The 16,507-nt window shown below is 36.6% G+C and overlaps 2 protein-coding genes across 4 annotated transcripts in view; both read left to right on the top strand.

Annotated features, from left to right (window-relative positions):
* LOC127353922 (mucin-2) overlaps positions 1–8,493 on the top strand; it is a 32,252-nt gene extending 23,759 nt beyond the window's left edge. Inside the window, 17 exon segments of the mRNA XM_051383529.1 lie at positions 984–1,143; positions 1,272–1,516; positions 1,598–1,781; positions 1,964–2,159; positions 2,257–2,432; positions 2,530–2,599; positions 3,053–3,189; positions 3,272–3,303; positions 3,385–3,553; positions 4,147–4,248; positions 4,361–4,401; positions 4,856–4,978; positions 5,663–5,764; positions 5,857–5,985; positions 6,238–6,277; positions 7,380–7,503; positions 7,603–8,493. Of these exon segments, the coding sequence (XP_051239489.1) occupies positions 984–1,143; positions 1,272–1,516; positions 1,598–1,781; positions 1,964–2,159; positions 2,257–2,432; positions 2,530–2,599; positions 3,053–3,189; positions 3,272–3,303; positions 3,385–3,553; positions 4,147–4,248; positions 4,361–4,401; positions 4,856–4,978; positions 5,663–5,764; positions 5,857–5,985; positions 6,238–6,277; positions 7,380–7,503; positions 7,603–7,780 (2,208 nt within the window). The 3' untranslated portion in view covers positions 7,781–8,493.
* A 1,040-nt stretch (positions 8,494–9,533) lies between these two features.
* gtf2h1 (general transcription factor IIH, polypeptide 1) lies at positions 9,534–16,480 on the top strand. 3 transcript variants are annotated; one of them, XM_051380707.1, is made up of 15 exons: positions 9,534–9,714; positions 10,173–10,337; positions 10,440–10,632; positions 11,356–11,521; positions 11,642–11,735; positions 12,008–12,157; positions 12,300–12,379; positions 12,488–12,621; positions 12,707–12,794; positions 12,892–12,980; positions 13,453–13,570; positions 14,075–14,165; positions 14,363–14,478; positions 14,962–15,054; positions 15,709–16,480. In XM_051380707.1, the coding sequence occupies exons 2-15, from the start codon at positions 10,184–10,186 to the stop codon at positions 15,793–15,795; spliced, it is 1,653 nt and encodes a 550-aa protein (XP_051236667.1). In that variant the 5' UTR covers positions 9,534–9,714; positions 10,173–10,183; the 3' UTR covers positions 15,796–16,480. The 3 variants fall into 3 exon arrangements, with proteins under 3 accessions (XP_051236667.1, XP_051236668.1, XP_051236669.1); XM_051380708.1 differs by lacking the exon at positions 9,534–9,714 and adding an exon at positions 9,777–10,035; XM_051380709.1 differs by lacking the exon at positions 9,534–9,714 and adding an exon at positions 10,053–10,128 and having other exon boundaries at positions 10,200–10,337.
* The last annotated feature ends 27 nt before the right edge of the window (positions 16,481–16,507 follow it).

Genomic DNA, 16,507 nt, shown 5'->3' with positions numbered 1-16,507 from the left:
GAGAAGCCATAGCTAACTGCTAATGCTAATGAAGCTAGAGTGTATGAAAAAACTTTGAAAGTAGTGAAAAGTCGCTAAAAGAGGGAGAAACTCCAAGTGTTTAAGTAGAACTAGTCTACGTTTAAATGTTAAGCGGGTAAATAACCGCTGTAACGAGTAAAACAAATTTATATTTAGCGTTCACTGACAGAGCTAACGTTACAGCACCAAACAGTGTACACAGAGCAGGAAGGAAACCGGAAATGAGTCAGTACGCTTACCGAATGAGTTTCAGGGTCTCTATTCTGACAAAGCCTAAAACAAGGTATTTAATTTCCTTAGATAAAGGGAATGAGTTTTTAATCCGTATCCTGTTACTGTCATTGTTCTTTTGAGTTATCAAAATCCAATCCATCAGAATTATATGCCACCAAGTTTCTCAATTCCTTTAATCAATGCCAGTATGTTTTTGTGACAGTAGTGCATTGCAAAATAATAAAGTAAAGCTGAAGCTACACAAAGAAACTCAAATTACTGTACTTTGTTTCTACACTATGTTCAGGCTCAAAGATAACAGTTGATGCTGAAAACATGTGTAGGCACCTCAGTTTCTTTCCTGGAAGAATTCTAGTAAATTTTTCTAATCAAATATCTTTTCCCAGCAGTTGCACAATATTATAACAAAGGTCGATGGCTGTTTACGTTAATACAATTCCATTAGAGTCCCCATTTATATGGATAATTAGCTTTATCAAAACTGAAATGTTTCCTGGGGTCCAATCACAAATTACATTAACAGACAATATAAAAACACATTCACACTGTATTTCAACTTATATCTGTATAAATTTATTTTATAATCTATAAATATAATTATGTCCTTGCTTCCTGAATTTCATAAATTAGCAATGTATATGTTGTGCATGTGTGCAAATGGAAGGCTCAAACATAATATTTATTTTACTGGTAGTAGAATGCTAAAAGTATTACTTTGGCCTTTACAGCATGGTGAGTCGTGGAGTTTAGGCAAATGCAAGACAAGAGCCTGTGACAATGGAACAGAAATAGAAGTGGCATGTGAATCAGCCACCATTCCTATGTGTGAAAATGAGCTACCACCAGTTAAGGTTTCTGATGACTGTTGTCCGCACTATGAGTGCAGATGTAAGTTCAAATAAAAGCATTTTAAAATGTCATATTCAAGCAACATTTTAAAACTTGGAGCTAACTACAATATATGCAGTTTTTCTTTGATGTAACACTTTAATGTAACTTCAATCTAATATGTGCAGGTGTTTGCTCTGGCTGGGGAGATCCTCATTATCAGACATTTGATGGCCAGTACTACAGCTTACAGAAAAACTGCACATATGTTTTGGTCAAAGAGATCATTCCTGAACACAATTTAACGATTCTTATCGACAACGAAAACTGTGATGCCTCTGGAACTGTTACGTGTGCAAAAGCCCTGATTGTGAATTACAAAAACTATGAAGTTATTCTTACACTGGAGAGAACCCCAAAGACCAAGACCATGGTAAGTTTTGCTTCAACAAAATGTCTTAACTTGAATATATTTATTGATTATTAAAAATGTTTCATGTAAACAATGATTTAGGTGTACGTCAACGGCAAGCTGGTTTCCCCAACCTACTCTAAAGACGGCATAATCATTACAAGTTCAGGAATTGAACTCATTTTGAGAATCCCGGCAATTGAAGCAGTTGTGATGTACAAATGGCTTTCATTCAAAGTTGAATTGCCATTTTCCCTTTTCCACAACAATACAGAGGGACAGTGTGGTAAGATGATACTTGATTTGCTGTTGGAATAAACATTTTGAATAGCAAATGAAGCTCAATGTTACATTCATAGATGGGACAATATAAACAGTGTTAGATTTATTAGTAAAGTGCAAATGGATGTAGTAAATGTGACAACACGTGGGTTGTAATATCTGTCACGTTTTATTTACTTTCTCAAGGTACCTGTGACAATAACAAGAAAAACGACTGTAGATTGCCAAATGGCCAGATTCATCCTTCATGCTCTGAGATGGGACATGAATGGCATGTACCAGATAAGAAAAAACCATATTGTGAGAAGCCGCCTCCCCCACCACAACCAACATCAAAACCACAACCCTGCGATCCTGTTACTTGTGAAATTTTGATCAGCAAGTAAGAATTTACTGTATAAACATGAACACATATTGTCAATTCATTCTGGAGTATCACTTGGATTAACAGCCTACTTTCCTTTTATTTGTGCATTAAGGGTGTTTGAGGAATGCCACAAAGTAATCCCACCAAATAAATTTTATGAGGCCTGTAAATTTGATATTTGCCACACAAATTCCAGTCTTGGTTGTTCCAGTATGGAGATGTACGCCATGCTGTGTGCTGAAGCGTCTGTCTGTGTAGCCTGGAGGAATGCTACAAACGGACAGTGCGGTAGGATGGTTTTGTTTTAGTAAAAAGTAAACAATGTTATTTTCAGATATCCTTTTTTCATCATTTCAGCGTTTAAATCCACTTTCTCTTGTTGTAGACTATAAATGTCCAGAAAATAAAGTCTACAAGCCTTGTGGGCCAACTGTTGTACCAACCTGCAATGCAAGGTAAATGGTAAATGGTAATTAGTTTTGCAGGTATTTTGGTATCTGCAGTATTGGGCAATTTCAAAATTTGACTTGATGATGGCACAAGATAAAAAGTGAAGGGACCACCAACGTCATTACAATTGATCCCGAGGGGAGCAAACTTCTGTACCAAATAGTATTCCAATCCATCTGACAGTTGTTTGCAACATGTCACTCAAAACCATGAATGTCAACCTCTACAGGGAAAGTCAGAGGAGCACCAAAGTCATTAATTCTCTCAACATCTGTACAAAATCTCATGGACTCAATCACATAGTTGTTTAGATATTTCAGCCTGGACCAAAGTGGAGGACCAACAGACCAACATTGCTATATTTAGAGCCATGCAGCTAGCACAACAACATTATCTGTAATGATGTGTGTAATTTCTTATTATGTGTGTTTTTCACCAACAACTGTCTTCATATTTAGATACAATAAGAATGTACTACAATGCCAGAGAGAAAATGGCAACCAGAACCAAGATTGTAATGGATTCTTGGAGGGATGTTTCTGTCCAGACGGGATGACTTTGTTCAATCCAAAATCTGACATCTGTGTCTCCTCCTGTAAGAGCATTTTCGGTTGTGAAGACAAATCATTTTGTTGTGAATTAATGTAGAGGTAAATTGATTGTTTTTATTGTTTAAGGTTGCACTGGACCTGATGGCCAACCTAAACAGGTAAATGCTACAATACATGATCATTATTGAGAGTGTGTTCATTGCTGTTACAACATTAACTCTGTTCCACCACTCAAACAGCTTGGTGAGACTTGGCAGAGTGGTTGTCAGCAGTGTGTTTGTGATGAGGACACTCTGAGTGTTCAGTGTGAGCCTCTCTCATGTCCCACTCAAGAACCAATAACCTGTACCGAGGAAGGTGAGGTGTTGGTGAACCGCACAGTGGACTGCTGTGAGAAACTGACATGTGGTGAGTGATTCATTATGCTGACACATTTATGATGTTTTAATAGGAAAAGGTATGATCTCTTTCACAATTTTACACACATTTACACATCAGTTTACTCATCATGGGGAGTAATACTCAGTGTGTGAAAACAGTTGTGTAATATCTTCTTTTATCTTCTGTATAAGGATTTTCTAATCATGTACAAATACTATATGCATTCATATGATTGACAATGGTTACAGATATTTATATTATTATATATTATTATACTTATATTAAAGAAGGATTAAAAAGTTTCTCTTAAAAACAACATAATACACAGCAAAGGTATGATGAATTGTAAATGTAAACATAATACTTTCAATTATTGTTGTTAGTTTTGTTATTTTTGTAAATATCTGAATTTTTATATGAAATTACTGGCCTAAAAGACACTTTTAATATATATACTTTATGATTAAACATAGCAGTGTCTGCTGCTGTCTATAAATATAAATATAATAGATTAAAAAAAATAATGTAATAAATCCTCTTTTCGAATTTTATAATTTAGTAGTATTTAGTAATCTGTTATACTCACCAACTCTGGAAATGTCTCACCTTTTGACCAACAGAATGTGATAGGAGTCGTTGTTCGTTGGCAACAGAGTGCAAACTGGGATTTAAGTTGGAGATCCACATGTCAAATGACAGTTGCTGTCCCTCTTACCTTTGTGGTAAGCATATAGCTTTCAGTTACATTTACTTATAGTATTGCTGTGTGAAACACCTAAAACTAAACTAAGCATAAGCCTTTAATCTGATTATACTTGTTAACATTTTATCTAGTGCCCAAAGACGTCTGTGTCTTCAATGATACTGAGTACAAGGTAAGGAGTGATGTACTTTATATATTTTAAATGTGCTCTATTAAGAGTATACTTGCTTGTTCAAGTGTTACTAAAACTCTGCAATCTTTTTTTTAAAACTGATTATAAAGCAGTCTCAATGTAATACTGATGCCTTTATATGACCTGAATAAACACACAAGACCATCAGTGAGAAGATTTGCTACTTCTATGCAGTTATTTTTAATGTCTGCCACCGGGTCAGACTCTGTCGGATTCCCCTCGAAATCAATTAAACAATTCAGTGGAAACACTACAGCTTTTGACCACAGGAGCCACCAGAATTAACACAAAATGAAATCTCTTTGTTGCTGTTTTAAGTATACGACAAACAAATATTATAGGAATAATATTGAAGTTAAATATAGTTGAGTGACATATGTTTTGTTGGCATTCATATGAAACTGTCTCAGACTTTACGTTTTATTGTTTACAGCCTGGTATGAATTTCTCCAAAAGCCTGTGTGAATCATGCAGCTGCACTGAAGCTCAGGATCCCACCAGCAAGTTGAAAGCCCATGAGTGTCATCTGGAGCAGTGTGACAAACAGTGTGCAGAGGTACTTTTGCATTTAAATATTAAGAGTATTGTAGTATGTAGTATAGTATTTTTAATCAATCATTTTAATTTCAGGCCTTTAAAGTTTTATGTTGTACAAAAATGTTTAACAAAACAACAACGTTTAATCAAGGGTCACTTACTCGTAAGCTTTACTTTCAGAAATGCTGATCTGGTAACAGTTGCTGATTCATAGTCTATTAAGTTATTTATATGCACACAATAATAGGTTTGCATCTCTTCAGCCACCAAAATCATAATAATTAAAGTTTTTATGAGTAACAATAGGTTACTGGTACTGAGTTAAAAGTTAGGAGCTCAATGCTAACGTGTTGCGCCTCCTTATGAAGTCAGCTGGGAGGTTTTGTGTTTAGTCACAGACGCTAACTTAAGCTTGTTTACTCTCGTTAGCGGTGTGCTAACCAGAAATCTTAAAGAAAAAGCTCTTTTCTTGTTCTTCTTTATTGCCCTCAGTTTGGGTTCCAGCTGAAATCTTAGAGATGGCTATCTTAAACCTTTGCACATTCAAATGTCTAGATACCACATGAATGTAAAACAATGTCTTTTTAATTTGAATAATCTATCCTAAAGGATCAAAGTGTTCTGTAAATACTACTAATTGCTTATTATATATAAACCTAAGTGATAGAAGTTGAAGACCATATTGATTTGTGCATTTTTTCAGGGCTATGTGTATGAAAAGCAACCTGGACAATGTTGTGGATCATGTATAAAGACAAGCTGCTTTTTGGACGTCCCAGGTTTCAACTCCCAGATCATTATTAAAGTAAGTACAGCGTAATGGTCTTTAACCTTAAATTGTCTTATCAGTCAGAATGGTTTATGTTCACTAATTGACCTCTTCTACACTTCTGACAGCCTTCTCAGTCTTGGTCACCACCAAATGATAACTGTACCAAGTATGATTGCGAAAAGGTGAAGGACGAGTTTATAATCTTTAAAAACCAAACAACATGTCCTGCATTTGATCGAGAGAACTGCGTTCCTGTGAGTATAAGCTAGTCCTGAAATGGAGATTACATTCTTTTGTCTGGCAGAGAAATATATTTGTTAATAACTCAACTGATTCAATCTTACAAACTGTAACAGTTTCACATCTTTCAGATAGATGACTTAATGTATTTAGTTGTAGAAATATAAGGGACGTAAATACACCAAATGTGCTGAAATACATAAATACTTCATTCATACTGTCAGTGTTGTTTCTGTTACAATCCATATATTGTATCTCTATTACAGGGAACGGAACAAAGTGACATTAACGGTTGTTGCAAAACTTGTAAGTACGAGTCTATATAATAAATTACTCAAATTACACATTATATAATATTTTCTGAAAATGTATTTACACATAAATATAGACCCTCTCACACAACCACAAGCTTTAAAAGTAACAGTTTCATAATTTAAAAGATGTCAACCTGCAGTGCGAATTGTTTGTCTCCCCCTTCAGGCAGTGAGAGTAATTACACACAAACTGTCCACACCTGCTTATAATTAATTATTATCCCCAGCAAGGAGATATGTCCATTTCCACTGATGGTTATCGATGTTGGATCACTTTATTTCTTGACTGTAATCCCTCCTCTGATTGCAGAGTTTCTTTTTTATCTAGAGCGTCAAGAACTTCTTAGGTTTTCAGCCATACTCCTCATTGTTGTAGTCTACTCCTTCGCTATGGTTGTACCCTATTTCAGCTCTAGCAGTGTGTGACCTCGTTTGGCAAGGGCTTGAATGTAATAGCCTTTAATTTACGTGTAAAAGTCCCACACTCACTGCTTTAACTTACAAGTGAGCCCTTGGTAAAGTTTTTAAAGTAAAAAAGATTTAGGGATGCAGGAATCATTTAGTCTGTGAAATGTCAAAAAAATGAAATTATATAGAAACAATCTCTGCACACCTGAATGTGTGACAGGTGCTTCGGAGGAACTTCAAAATAACAAGGAACACGGACCTTGCTTTCTGCTGACTAAACATTTTATTATATTTACACAACAGTTTGGTCTTTACAACCTTCATCAGGTCAAATAAAATAAAATCATTATTTCCAGAGCCTGAGATGATGTTTTCAAACTTTCTTCTTTTGTGAGACCATATTCCATTATCAGTGATATAAAACAACAGAAAAGAAGGAGAGCCACACATTTCAGAATCTGGAGCCATTGACTATCAAAATTGTTGATGATTAATTTTCTGTCAACCAATCGATAAATCATTATGAATTGTTTCAGCACCAAATTTGTGTCTATTTGAAAACCTCTAATGATGTATACATTTTATTTGTATACATGAATACATTTGTAATTTTATTTTCCTTCAGAAATAATAATGTGTGTCGTTTTTAGAGCAACATGAAAAATGTGTTTATGTGTCGTTCACAGGTACTCCTCGCCACAGCTGTCAGATGAAGAAGAACACCACCTATCTGTATACAAACAACTGCAGGTCAGTTGTAATGGTGGAAATCACAGCCTGTGAGGGATCCTGTGGAGCGTCTTCATCAATGTGAGTTTCTGATGCTAAAACCACCTGAAGAGCAGTTTTTAAGATAAATGTTGACATTGAACAGAAGGTTACCAACACTGATCCTGTCTCTATTCACAGGTACTCTGCTGAGAGCAACAGTTTGATGCATTCGTGCACATGCTGTCAAGAAATGGCCACCAGTAAGAAGGAGGTGGAGATGTCCTGCCCTGATGGCAGCACAAAGATGCACACCTACATTTCAGTTGACAAGTGCGGTTGCCATGTCGCTGAATGTCCTATCGACACCACAGTGTAAAGTAAACATCTGGAAAGTCAAAATCTGACTAATATACCTTTATAAACTTGATCAATTCCTCTCCAAAATCTACTAGAGAATCCAGACTCAGTATGTGAAGACCACCAAAGACACACCTTTGTGTATTCAGCAGCCACAAAATACGAGCCAATAAGTTAAACCTTTCAAACAGCAGAGATGTTGTGGTCTGAAACTCCCTACACCTCTGCAAATTGGCTCTTTTTAACTCTGACTGTCATAACTTCCTTATTTACTGTCAGGGAGGCAGGTGTGCATAGTGCCCCATAATGACAGCACACATTTGTGTCATGGTGTCTCTTGTAGCTTTTGGAGACGTTCCTTTATGCAATCTATATGATATGGTGTTTTAATTCTTAGGGGGTGTTTCTCTTCCTTTTACTGCAAATGACTTGAGAGATAAAAGACACAAGAATGGCTTCAGATATACAGTATATTGTATTAATGCTATGAGGAAAACAGATTACATTTCTTGTAAAATGTGAAAGATTTAAAACATGAATTTGAATTTTAAATGACTATAAATGACGTTCATTGTTTCTAACAGCAGCATCAACATAAATGAACTCACACTAACTCATTTAATGTATAAATAAAAGAGTGTAAACAATATCAAAACTATCTTTGTCCAACATCTGAACCCTCTGCTAACCTGAATGTCTTCAGTATCAATAAAAAATTACTTATCATCATCATGTTCTTGTTGTTTTTTTTCTTGGGTTTGTTTTATGCATTGTTGGTAGTGAGGATAATATATAAATTATAAAATATATTTTTACTTGTTGAAGGCCTACTTCTTAAACGTAAAAGAGCCAAACAATGTTTGTATTTACTACATAATGTATACATTTCTAGCCTTTGTCCTGGGAGCATTAATGGTTGCTAACACATAGTTTTATCTTGGTTGAATTAAGAAGGTGCTGGATTACCCTGTAAAGTAACCGTGTGGAATATTTTGCAGGTGGGCTCAAATTAATTTGAATAAGCTGAACTTTGTTTGACCCCAATATAAACTTAATAATTAAGGAGATAAATCAAGATTTTGATTTAGGGTCCCTCCAAAGGACAGAACCAGAAGATCAGGTGATAAATAACACGTTAGCCATCTTATAAAATATTGTACCTTAGTGGTCTGAGGCCAGTATACATAGAAATATTGAAAATATGGCCAGAAAACCCTAATATCATGTTCATCTTTTAAGAAAAACACATGAAAAAGCACTATGAAGCACTCTTTGGCAACATTGGTTGATGGTCTGATGAATAGCAGTCGTTGGTAATAGATCTAGACTACTCACAGTTATGTAGCCTGTCTCTATAATATCACATATATTAAAATAAAGCCTGGAATCACTTGTAACTGCATTTTTTTTGTACCATCACCCACCCTTTTGAAGCTAAATCCATACATACAATAATGTATAAATATAAAATAAATAAAATTATTAAATGTTTATTACATTTACTTATTTTGTTTTGTCGCTGTAATCATATTAACATTTTAATTTAATATTAATAAATGGTTATATCGACGTTTGCATTTAATAAAGAATAGAGCGTCAAATTGTATAAAATGTGCTATTTCAATAAAGTTTACAATCACCATTATTAGTATTACATTTGTGAATGTGGTTAAATTGTACAGTAAATATTATCTTGCAGTAAATAAAGAGTTCAACAGACTCCGACCGGAACTGAAGATTTGTATTGCTTGTTATCCCGACCGGAACGTTTTATAGTGTAACACACCGCTTTGCAGTCATGTCGGCGCTGAAGTCGGGACGCTCACTGTTAGAGTAGTCCAATTTCTGTTTAAAATAGCTCATTCAGTTATTTTTATATTCAAGAACACCCCAGTTGGAGATTATGCGTTGAGGGAAAGCGACGCACTCGCCGCAGTATCGATTTATTTTGAGGTAAAATAAGTTTTATTAGCGACTTCTCCCTCAGGCTTCCCCCTCTGTCTGACTGGTAACGTTAGCTAACGTAACGCTGGTTAGCTAAGTTGATATAAAACCGTCAACACAACAGTGGCTTGCCTTCGTGTTTGGATCGCGTTACCTAGCAGGGAATAGGAATAAAAGGCGTTGTAGGAAACATGAGCTTTATTCAGGTCGTTGTTGTGGTGATAAGATGAAATAGTTGGTGCTTGTGTCTCAGACAAAGTGATTAATATCTCTGTAGTTGCTTTATTGTTGCTACCGGTAACGGCGCTGATGGTGATCGTGTAACTGCAGGTCAACTAGCGACCATGTGTGGTTTCAGTCATTCCACATTTCTCTCTAAAGTCCTGTTTTATTCTTTAATCTGTGAGGTGGTATCAACCCTGTGTGAGTATTATTGATAATCAATGGCAGTTTATGTGCTTTCTCAGTTGTTTGAGCCATGGCATCTTTATCAGAGGAGGTGCTGCTGGTGGTGAAGAAGGTCCGCCAGAGGAAGCAGGATGGCACACTTTATCTGATGGCTGAACGTATAGCATGGGGTCCGGAGGGCAAAGACCGCTTCACAGTCAGCCACCTGTATGCAGATATTCGCTGTGAGTGTCCTGACGTTAACAAGTACTGCTAGAATAATGATGATGATGATGATGATGATGTGTTGGGGAAGTTGTCAAGTTTACACGTTGTTTTCTGCACAGGTCAGAAGATCAGCCCAGATGGTAAAGCCAAAATTCAGCTGCAGCTGGTTCTTCACACCGGCGAGAGTACCACATTCCACTTTTCCAATGAGAGCAGTGCGCTTAAAGACAGAGATGCTGCCAAAGAACTGCTACAGCAGCTACTGCCCAAGTTCAAGAAGAAAGCCAACAAGGAACTGGAGGAGAAAAACAGGTGAGACTTGGACTTTCTCTCAACAAATAGTGAAGATTTACATCCTCAGTAGGAGCTAACAGACTTGTGGCTGAGGGCCTTAAACAGGGTAAAGAAGTCTGAAAGTGTATGATGATCCATTTTTGTTGAGCTTTGGATTTTAACTGTAGAGCTTGTGGGCCAGTATGTGTGACAAAATAAATTCAAGATTAACTTTTACTAGTTTTGCTAAAAATTACTACAACTTTTAAGTGTTTTTGGAGGCTGTAGTTGGTGTTACACTGAGAGGTGTTTCTAATATTTAGTCCAGCGTCAAATTTAAATTGGAAGTGAAAAATATAATGGAGCAATACCACAAATTTATGACCATACAGTTAACAGTTTCAACAAAAACTTAACTTTATATGAAGGTAAGATTGTTTGCAGGGCGTCTCTATTAGACTGCATTAGTTTTAGTCAATTGTACCAAATAAACTGGCAACTGAGTGTGTATAGATGTAGTATTGATTAATTGATTTTATTACTGTATATGAGGGTAGAAACTGTCTGGGATTTAGTTTTTGTAAAATTATGATTTAGTTTAAATAACATCTTTTTCTGGTCTTAAAGGATCCTTTACACAACATAAATACAGTTCTGTGAACTTACCAATTAAGGCCTTCATGTTCAAATTAATAATGAGGTTTTTGGGGAAATTTCCTCTTAATTAAAATTCAAATATTGTTCTTTTATTTTGTCATGTAGGATGCTTCAAGAAGATCCAGTACTGTTCCAGTTATATAAAGATCTCGTGGTGAGCCAAGTGATCAGCGCTGATGAATTCTGGGCCAACCGTTTAGGAGACATAAACAACACAGACCCCGCGCCGTACAACAACAAACAGGAAGTCGGTATATCCGGAGCCTTCCTGGTGAGTACATCAATCCTGCCACAGTTAGACCTCTAATTCTGAAAATGACCTGATCTTAAATTTCACTGCATCAGCATTAACTACATACTGTACTGAAAAGTTATTTTTTGTGCTTTACAGGCAGACATTAGACCTCAGACAGATGGCTGCAATGGCTTGAGATACAATCTGACAGCGGATATTATTGAATCCATCTTCAGGACATACCCTGCAGGTAAAGCATTGCATCATAACTCTGAAGTTAACCTCTCAATAGCAACAGTAATAACAGACGAGGAAAAGACTGCTACAAGCTCAAATTTACATTTCAACTAAAGACAACAAAAGGGGATTTTACCGATTAACACACTGCCAGAGAGGAAGGACTGGTATATATTTAGCTTGGCAGTGTACATTCCTGTTAGTGACTGATTCTGGTGTTCCTCAGTGATTACATAAACAATTGGAATGAATATATATTTATATTAACTTGCGTTGTACTTGCAGTGAAGCAGAAGTATAGTGAAAATGTGCCTCATAACCTGACGGAGAAGGAGTTCTGGACCCGCTTTTTCCAGTCCCATTATTTTCACAGAGACCGCATCAACACAGGAACGCAGGATATCTTCTCAGAGTGTGCCAAGCAGGATGAAAAGGGTAGGCGTTTCATTTTCAGCAAATCTCACATATAAATGCAAGGATTTATTTTAGTGTATGTATTGTTTGCATTACTGGAAACAAACCTGCTCAGCCACAAATCTGTTTACATATGTAAAAGTCTGAAATCTGTGTCCTGTAGGGTTAAAGTCTATGGTGGTTCAAGGAGTGAAGAATCCTTTGGTTGACCTCCTGTCGTTGGAGGATAAAACATTAGATGAGGTGAGATTTAATAAGATAATAGCCAATCACATACTGCTCATTTACTTGCATAGCTTTCTTTTCCTCTCCGTCCCTCCACCTCAAGACTTGGTATTTTCTGTGACACAGGGTTACGGAGTTTCCTCAGGACCGCCCTCAACTTCCAATTTAAACAGGTCGGTGAAGGAGAGCAGCAACGCTGCCATTATAAAGCGGTTCAACCATCACAGTGCCATGGTGCTGGCAGCTGGCTCACGCAAGGGGTAAATACAATTTAGCAAAACATTTCAAACAACTCCCTTGCTCAGTGTCTTAATTTTTTGCTAACGGCATCTTTTTTTTAAAAAGGGAAACACCGACAGACCAAGCCAGTGAGACGAGCAGTACAGATGGAAACTCAAGAGATTCTGACTTCTTCCAGCCTCCTGTTAAGAAGGTATGATGGCGCTCTAGTTTCATCAGAGTGTTTCCAAAAGATTTGGTCATTACTTAAGAGACTGAGTCACCTTTCTTCCGTTGGCAACCTTTCTTAGGTTAGGTTACAAGAAGCCATCGAATATGAAGACCTGCAACGGAAAAACAGACCAAAAACAGTCGCGTTAAACCTCAAGAAGTCTGACAGGTACAGTTTGTCTCCATTTTCTTTATTTATTTTCCTTTTGTTCCTTCCTGGGTAACTTGAGACATTGTTAACTCCAAGTGGCAGTGATTAATGAGGTTAATATTTTCATCTAACACCTATTACAATAGTACATTAACAGGCAGGTGATGTTTTCAAATGGCAGGAATTAAATAATACATTTATAAGTTGTGTCAGCTCTAACAAAGACTCACTTTGTGAAACTTCTGTAGCCAGAAGTCAGCTGTGCAGAATTTAGGAAGAGGCGCTTCTGTTAGCAAGTCCCACTTCCTCTGAGCAGAGTTCTCATTTTGTACTGTTTCGAAATAGATTTTTGCATTTCATTAAACAGGAATTTACACTTTCAACTGATAAAACTTGTCCTGGAGTTAAATATTGCATTTTTTGTTTGTGTTCTTGGTTAAATTAATGGTGTCATGTTCAAATATTATGTTTCTCTCTCTGTATTTGTCAGGTATGCTCACGGTCCTGTTCCACTTCTGTCCCAACACTATACCACAAGCCAGGATATCATCAACTCTGTCAACCACATCCGGCATGAGATGGTCAATTACAAACCCAACCTCACTCAGGTTAGATCATACACTGTAACTCTGTTTGGATTTCCCATTTCTTGTGAGCGTTTAAGGCTCCACCCCCTGCAGAGATAGGTATAATGTGCCGTGTAATGAGGGCCGTATTCAAAGTTTCTCGTGTCATAGCTGACTGAGATCAAACTAAACACTTAACTTTTGCAGTCTAAGGGACAATGAAATGCTTGACTCTAATCACGAGTCGGCGTAGAAATACCACAAATACTACAAGTCACATGATTAACAAAAGATGATTCAGTATTTGTTTTCATTTGCTCTTTGGTCAGATGATTTAGATTGTGACAAATTAGGATCAGCTGATTCTCACTACAGTCTTGAAAATGTAACAAATATAGCAAACTATAACCAAACTTCTCAGAGCGTAAAATGGGATTTAAGATCATGTACACCTAATTGTGTTGTTCACATATTTTAAAGCGAATTCAGAAAGAGTTCCAGTCTACCTGAAAAGTATGTTTTTAACCACGGTAATACTCTCTATAGGTGTTGTCCAGCACAGCAGCTACTTCTGCCATTGCAGCACTTTCTCCAGGTGGCGTCCTCATGGTGGCAGGAGCACAGCAAGCCATAAATCGTAAGTGTGTTGTACAATCACTAAATAACATTAATATTACTTACTGTGAAAGTTGGTGATCAATGTGTGCCCACAGCACATCTGTAGTGTGTGAAGTTGCTCTGCAATACACTCACAAAATAATAATAAAATCTTGTCTGTCCAAGATTTTTTAAATGTAATTCATTTCTTTTCTTTCCAATCTTTGTTTGTTACAGAGATGGTACCTACTGAGGTTCAAGGAGAGTTAAAGCACCTTTATGCAGCTGCTGGAGAATTGTTGAGACACTTCTGGTCCTGTTTTCCTGTAAACACACCATTTCTGGAGGAGAAGGTGACTAATATTCACCGTATTCAGAGAAGGTCAAATGATTGTCACACTGAGTTATTCCTGTGACACCCTTGATTTTTGGAAACAAAAACAAAAAATTGTTCATACAAATCAATCATCACATAACATTTCTGTGTGGTTTAAAACATATAAACAGTTCCTAACAGTGTTGCTATATTTCATTTTCCCTTTGGATACTTTGGAGTTAGCTTGACACTGATCCCAACGTTTGGTGTTTTATATTTACTTATCTTTGGTTAATTTATATATATTTGTTTCCACGTGGACATCTTTCTTTGATTAGTTTAAATAAAGAAATATGTTGTCCAAGGCTGTAAATAAACTTTTCCATCAGTATGTGTCAGTATATAGTTAATATTCACTTAACACAACCACCTTTACAGTTTCCAGTCAATCTTCACAAAAATGTATTGTTTTTTTTAAAAGAATTTCTTTAAATTTGTTGTCATCTCCAACTTTTCATAGGTGATGAAGATGAAGTCAAACCTCGAAAGATTTCAGATGACGAAGCTTAGTCCTTTTCAGGAGAAGATTCAGCGCCAATACTTAAGTACAAATGTAAGTTTCTAAGACACTGTTTCTGAAATGATGGTATGTGTACCACTGGTGGTACGCCGGCTGCTTCTAGTGGTGGAGTAGCGGAGGAATATCTGAAATATTCATTAGTATAATTAATTAATATAAAAAACATATAATACTATGAAAAAACTACAAATTTTAGAATGAAAATACTTAAACTAGGAGGTTGTTGAAATGTAAGTTAAAAAGAAATTTAGCATTTCCTGTAATATTTTGTCAGCCTGTTGTGTGGTCATGTATATTATTATTATTATGATTATTATTATTATTATTATTATATACACAACACACACTCTATTGGGAAGAGAAGTGCAGATCAAGAAGTACACCTTTTCCACCAAATGGGCTCTGCTTCTTGATCCGGTTCTGTTCAAGAACCAGTTTGTTCAATTCAACAACAGTAAACAATAAATAATCTTATTGGAATAAACCTCCGTTTTACATGCTAATCTCCGTAGCTGAAGAGGGTCGGCTTTACACTACTGTATTTCAACATCGGTCATAAAGTTGGTACTAGGAGAGCCTGATGTTTTCAGAGGCGGTATAGTTTGAGAAACTCTGCTCTAAGCTATTAATAGTGACACAATAATGGTTTATTCAAGGCTGAATTAAATCTCTTTCACCTTCCCACAGCTCACAGGCCATTTGGAGGAGATGTTGCAGACAGCCTATAGCAAGTTCCACATCTGGCAAACCCGTCGCATGATGAGGAAAACCTGAGAGCCTGAGGGTTTGTCAAAGAGAGGACAAGGAAGACAAAGTATTAGGACAAATTGCCTGTGGAGGTTCTCCAGACTGCTGTGAAGAGACCACAGATCACAGCCTGATTGGGACATGGTTCACAGAGGCTTAATGAAGACACAGGTGGACGCTGTTAAAACTGTTCAACAGAGACTAACTGCATCTCAGTCACAAATAACTGTAATTAGTTAATTTCTCCTTTTTGTTTGTGTTTTCTAAATGGTTGAGATATTGGTTCCGCTAATGGTTAAATGGGACTTTTAAAATGGTGTAACATGACCAAAATTCAGATGGAAAAGTCAGAAGGGCACTCAGGACAAACAGGCTGAGGCGTGAGATGCAAGCAGAGGACTTGCCAACATGTGTTTTCTTCAGCACACAGAGCAGACAAAGAGAGGAAGCCCCTCTGAGCACTGAGTCATGTTTGAAGCAAAAAAAAAAAAGGCGACGTGAATATAGCAATACTGTAAAGACATTTCACACTCGAGTGCATTAGTGTGTGTGTGACTCAGATCACACTGTCACTGGTTTGTAATGTCTGCACCCTCTGTCTGCACTTACGACGAAAAATGTTACTCTGAATTAAAGTGAGGCGTAAAGCTTTTGTTCATGCTGCTGTCTATTGAAACTGCAGTATTTCATTAATACAACTCGTTTATGTTTTTGTGATTGTTAATGTGGTCGTTCTTCT

Source organism: Dicentrarchus labrax, unplaced genomic scaffold (assembly GCF_905237075.1).
Source record: "Dicentrarchus labrax unplaced genomic scaffold, dlabrax2021, whole genome shotgun sequence".
In the NCBI taxonomy this organism is placed as follows: domain Eukaryota; kingdom Metazoa; phylum Chordata; class Actinopteri; family Moronidae; genus Dicentrarchus; species Dicentrarchus labrax.
This window is presented reverse-complemented; position numbering and strand designations above follow the sequence as displayed.

What these genes read in the sequence shown, in the direction of transcription:
- gtf2h1 (XM_051380707.1), top strand. Translation starts at nt 10,184, where the DNA reads ATGGCATCTTTATCAGAGGAGGTGCTGCTGGTGGTGAAGAAGGTCCGC. An exon ending in GTATATCCGGAGCCTTCCTG is followed by an intron (nt 11,522 to 11,641) that starts GTGAGTACATCA and finishes TGTGCTTTACAG; the next exon opens with GCAGACATTAGACCTCAGAC. An exon ending in AACCTCAAGAAGTCTGACAG is followed by an intron (nt 12,981 to 13,452) that starts GTACAGTTTGTC and finishes TGTATTTGTCAG; the next exon opens with GTATGCTCACGGTCCTGTTC.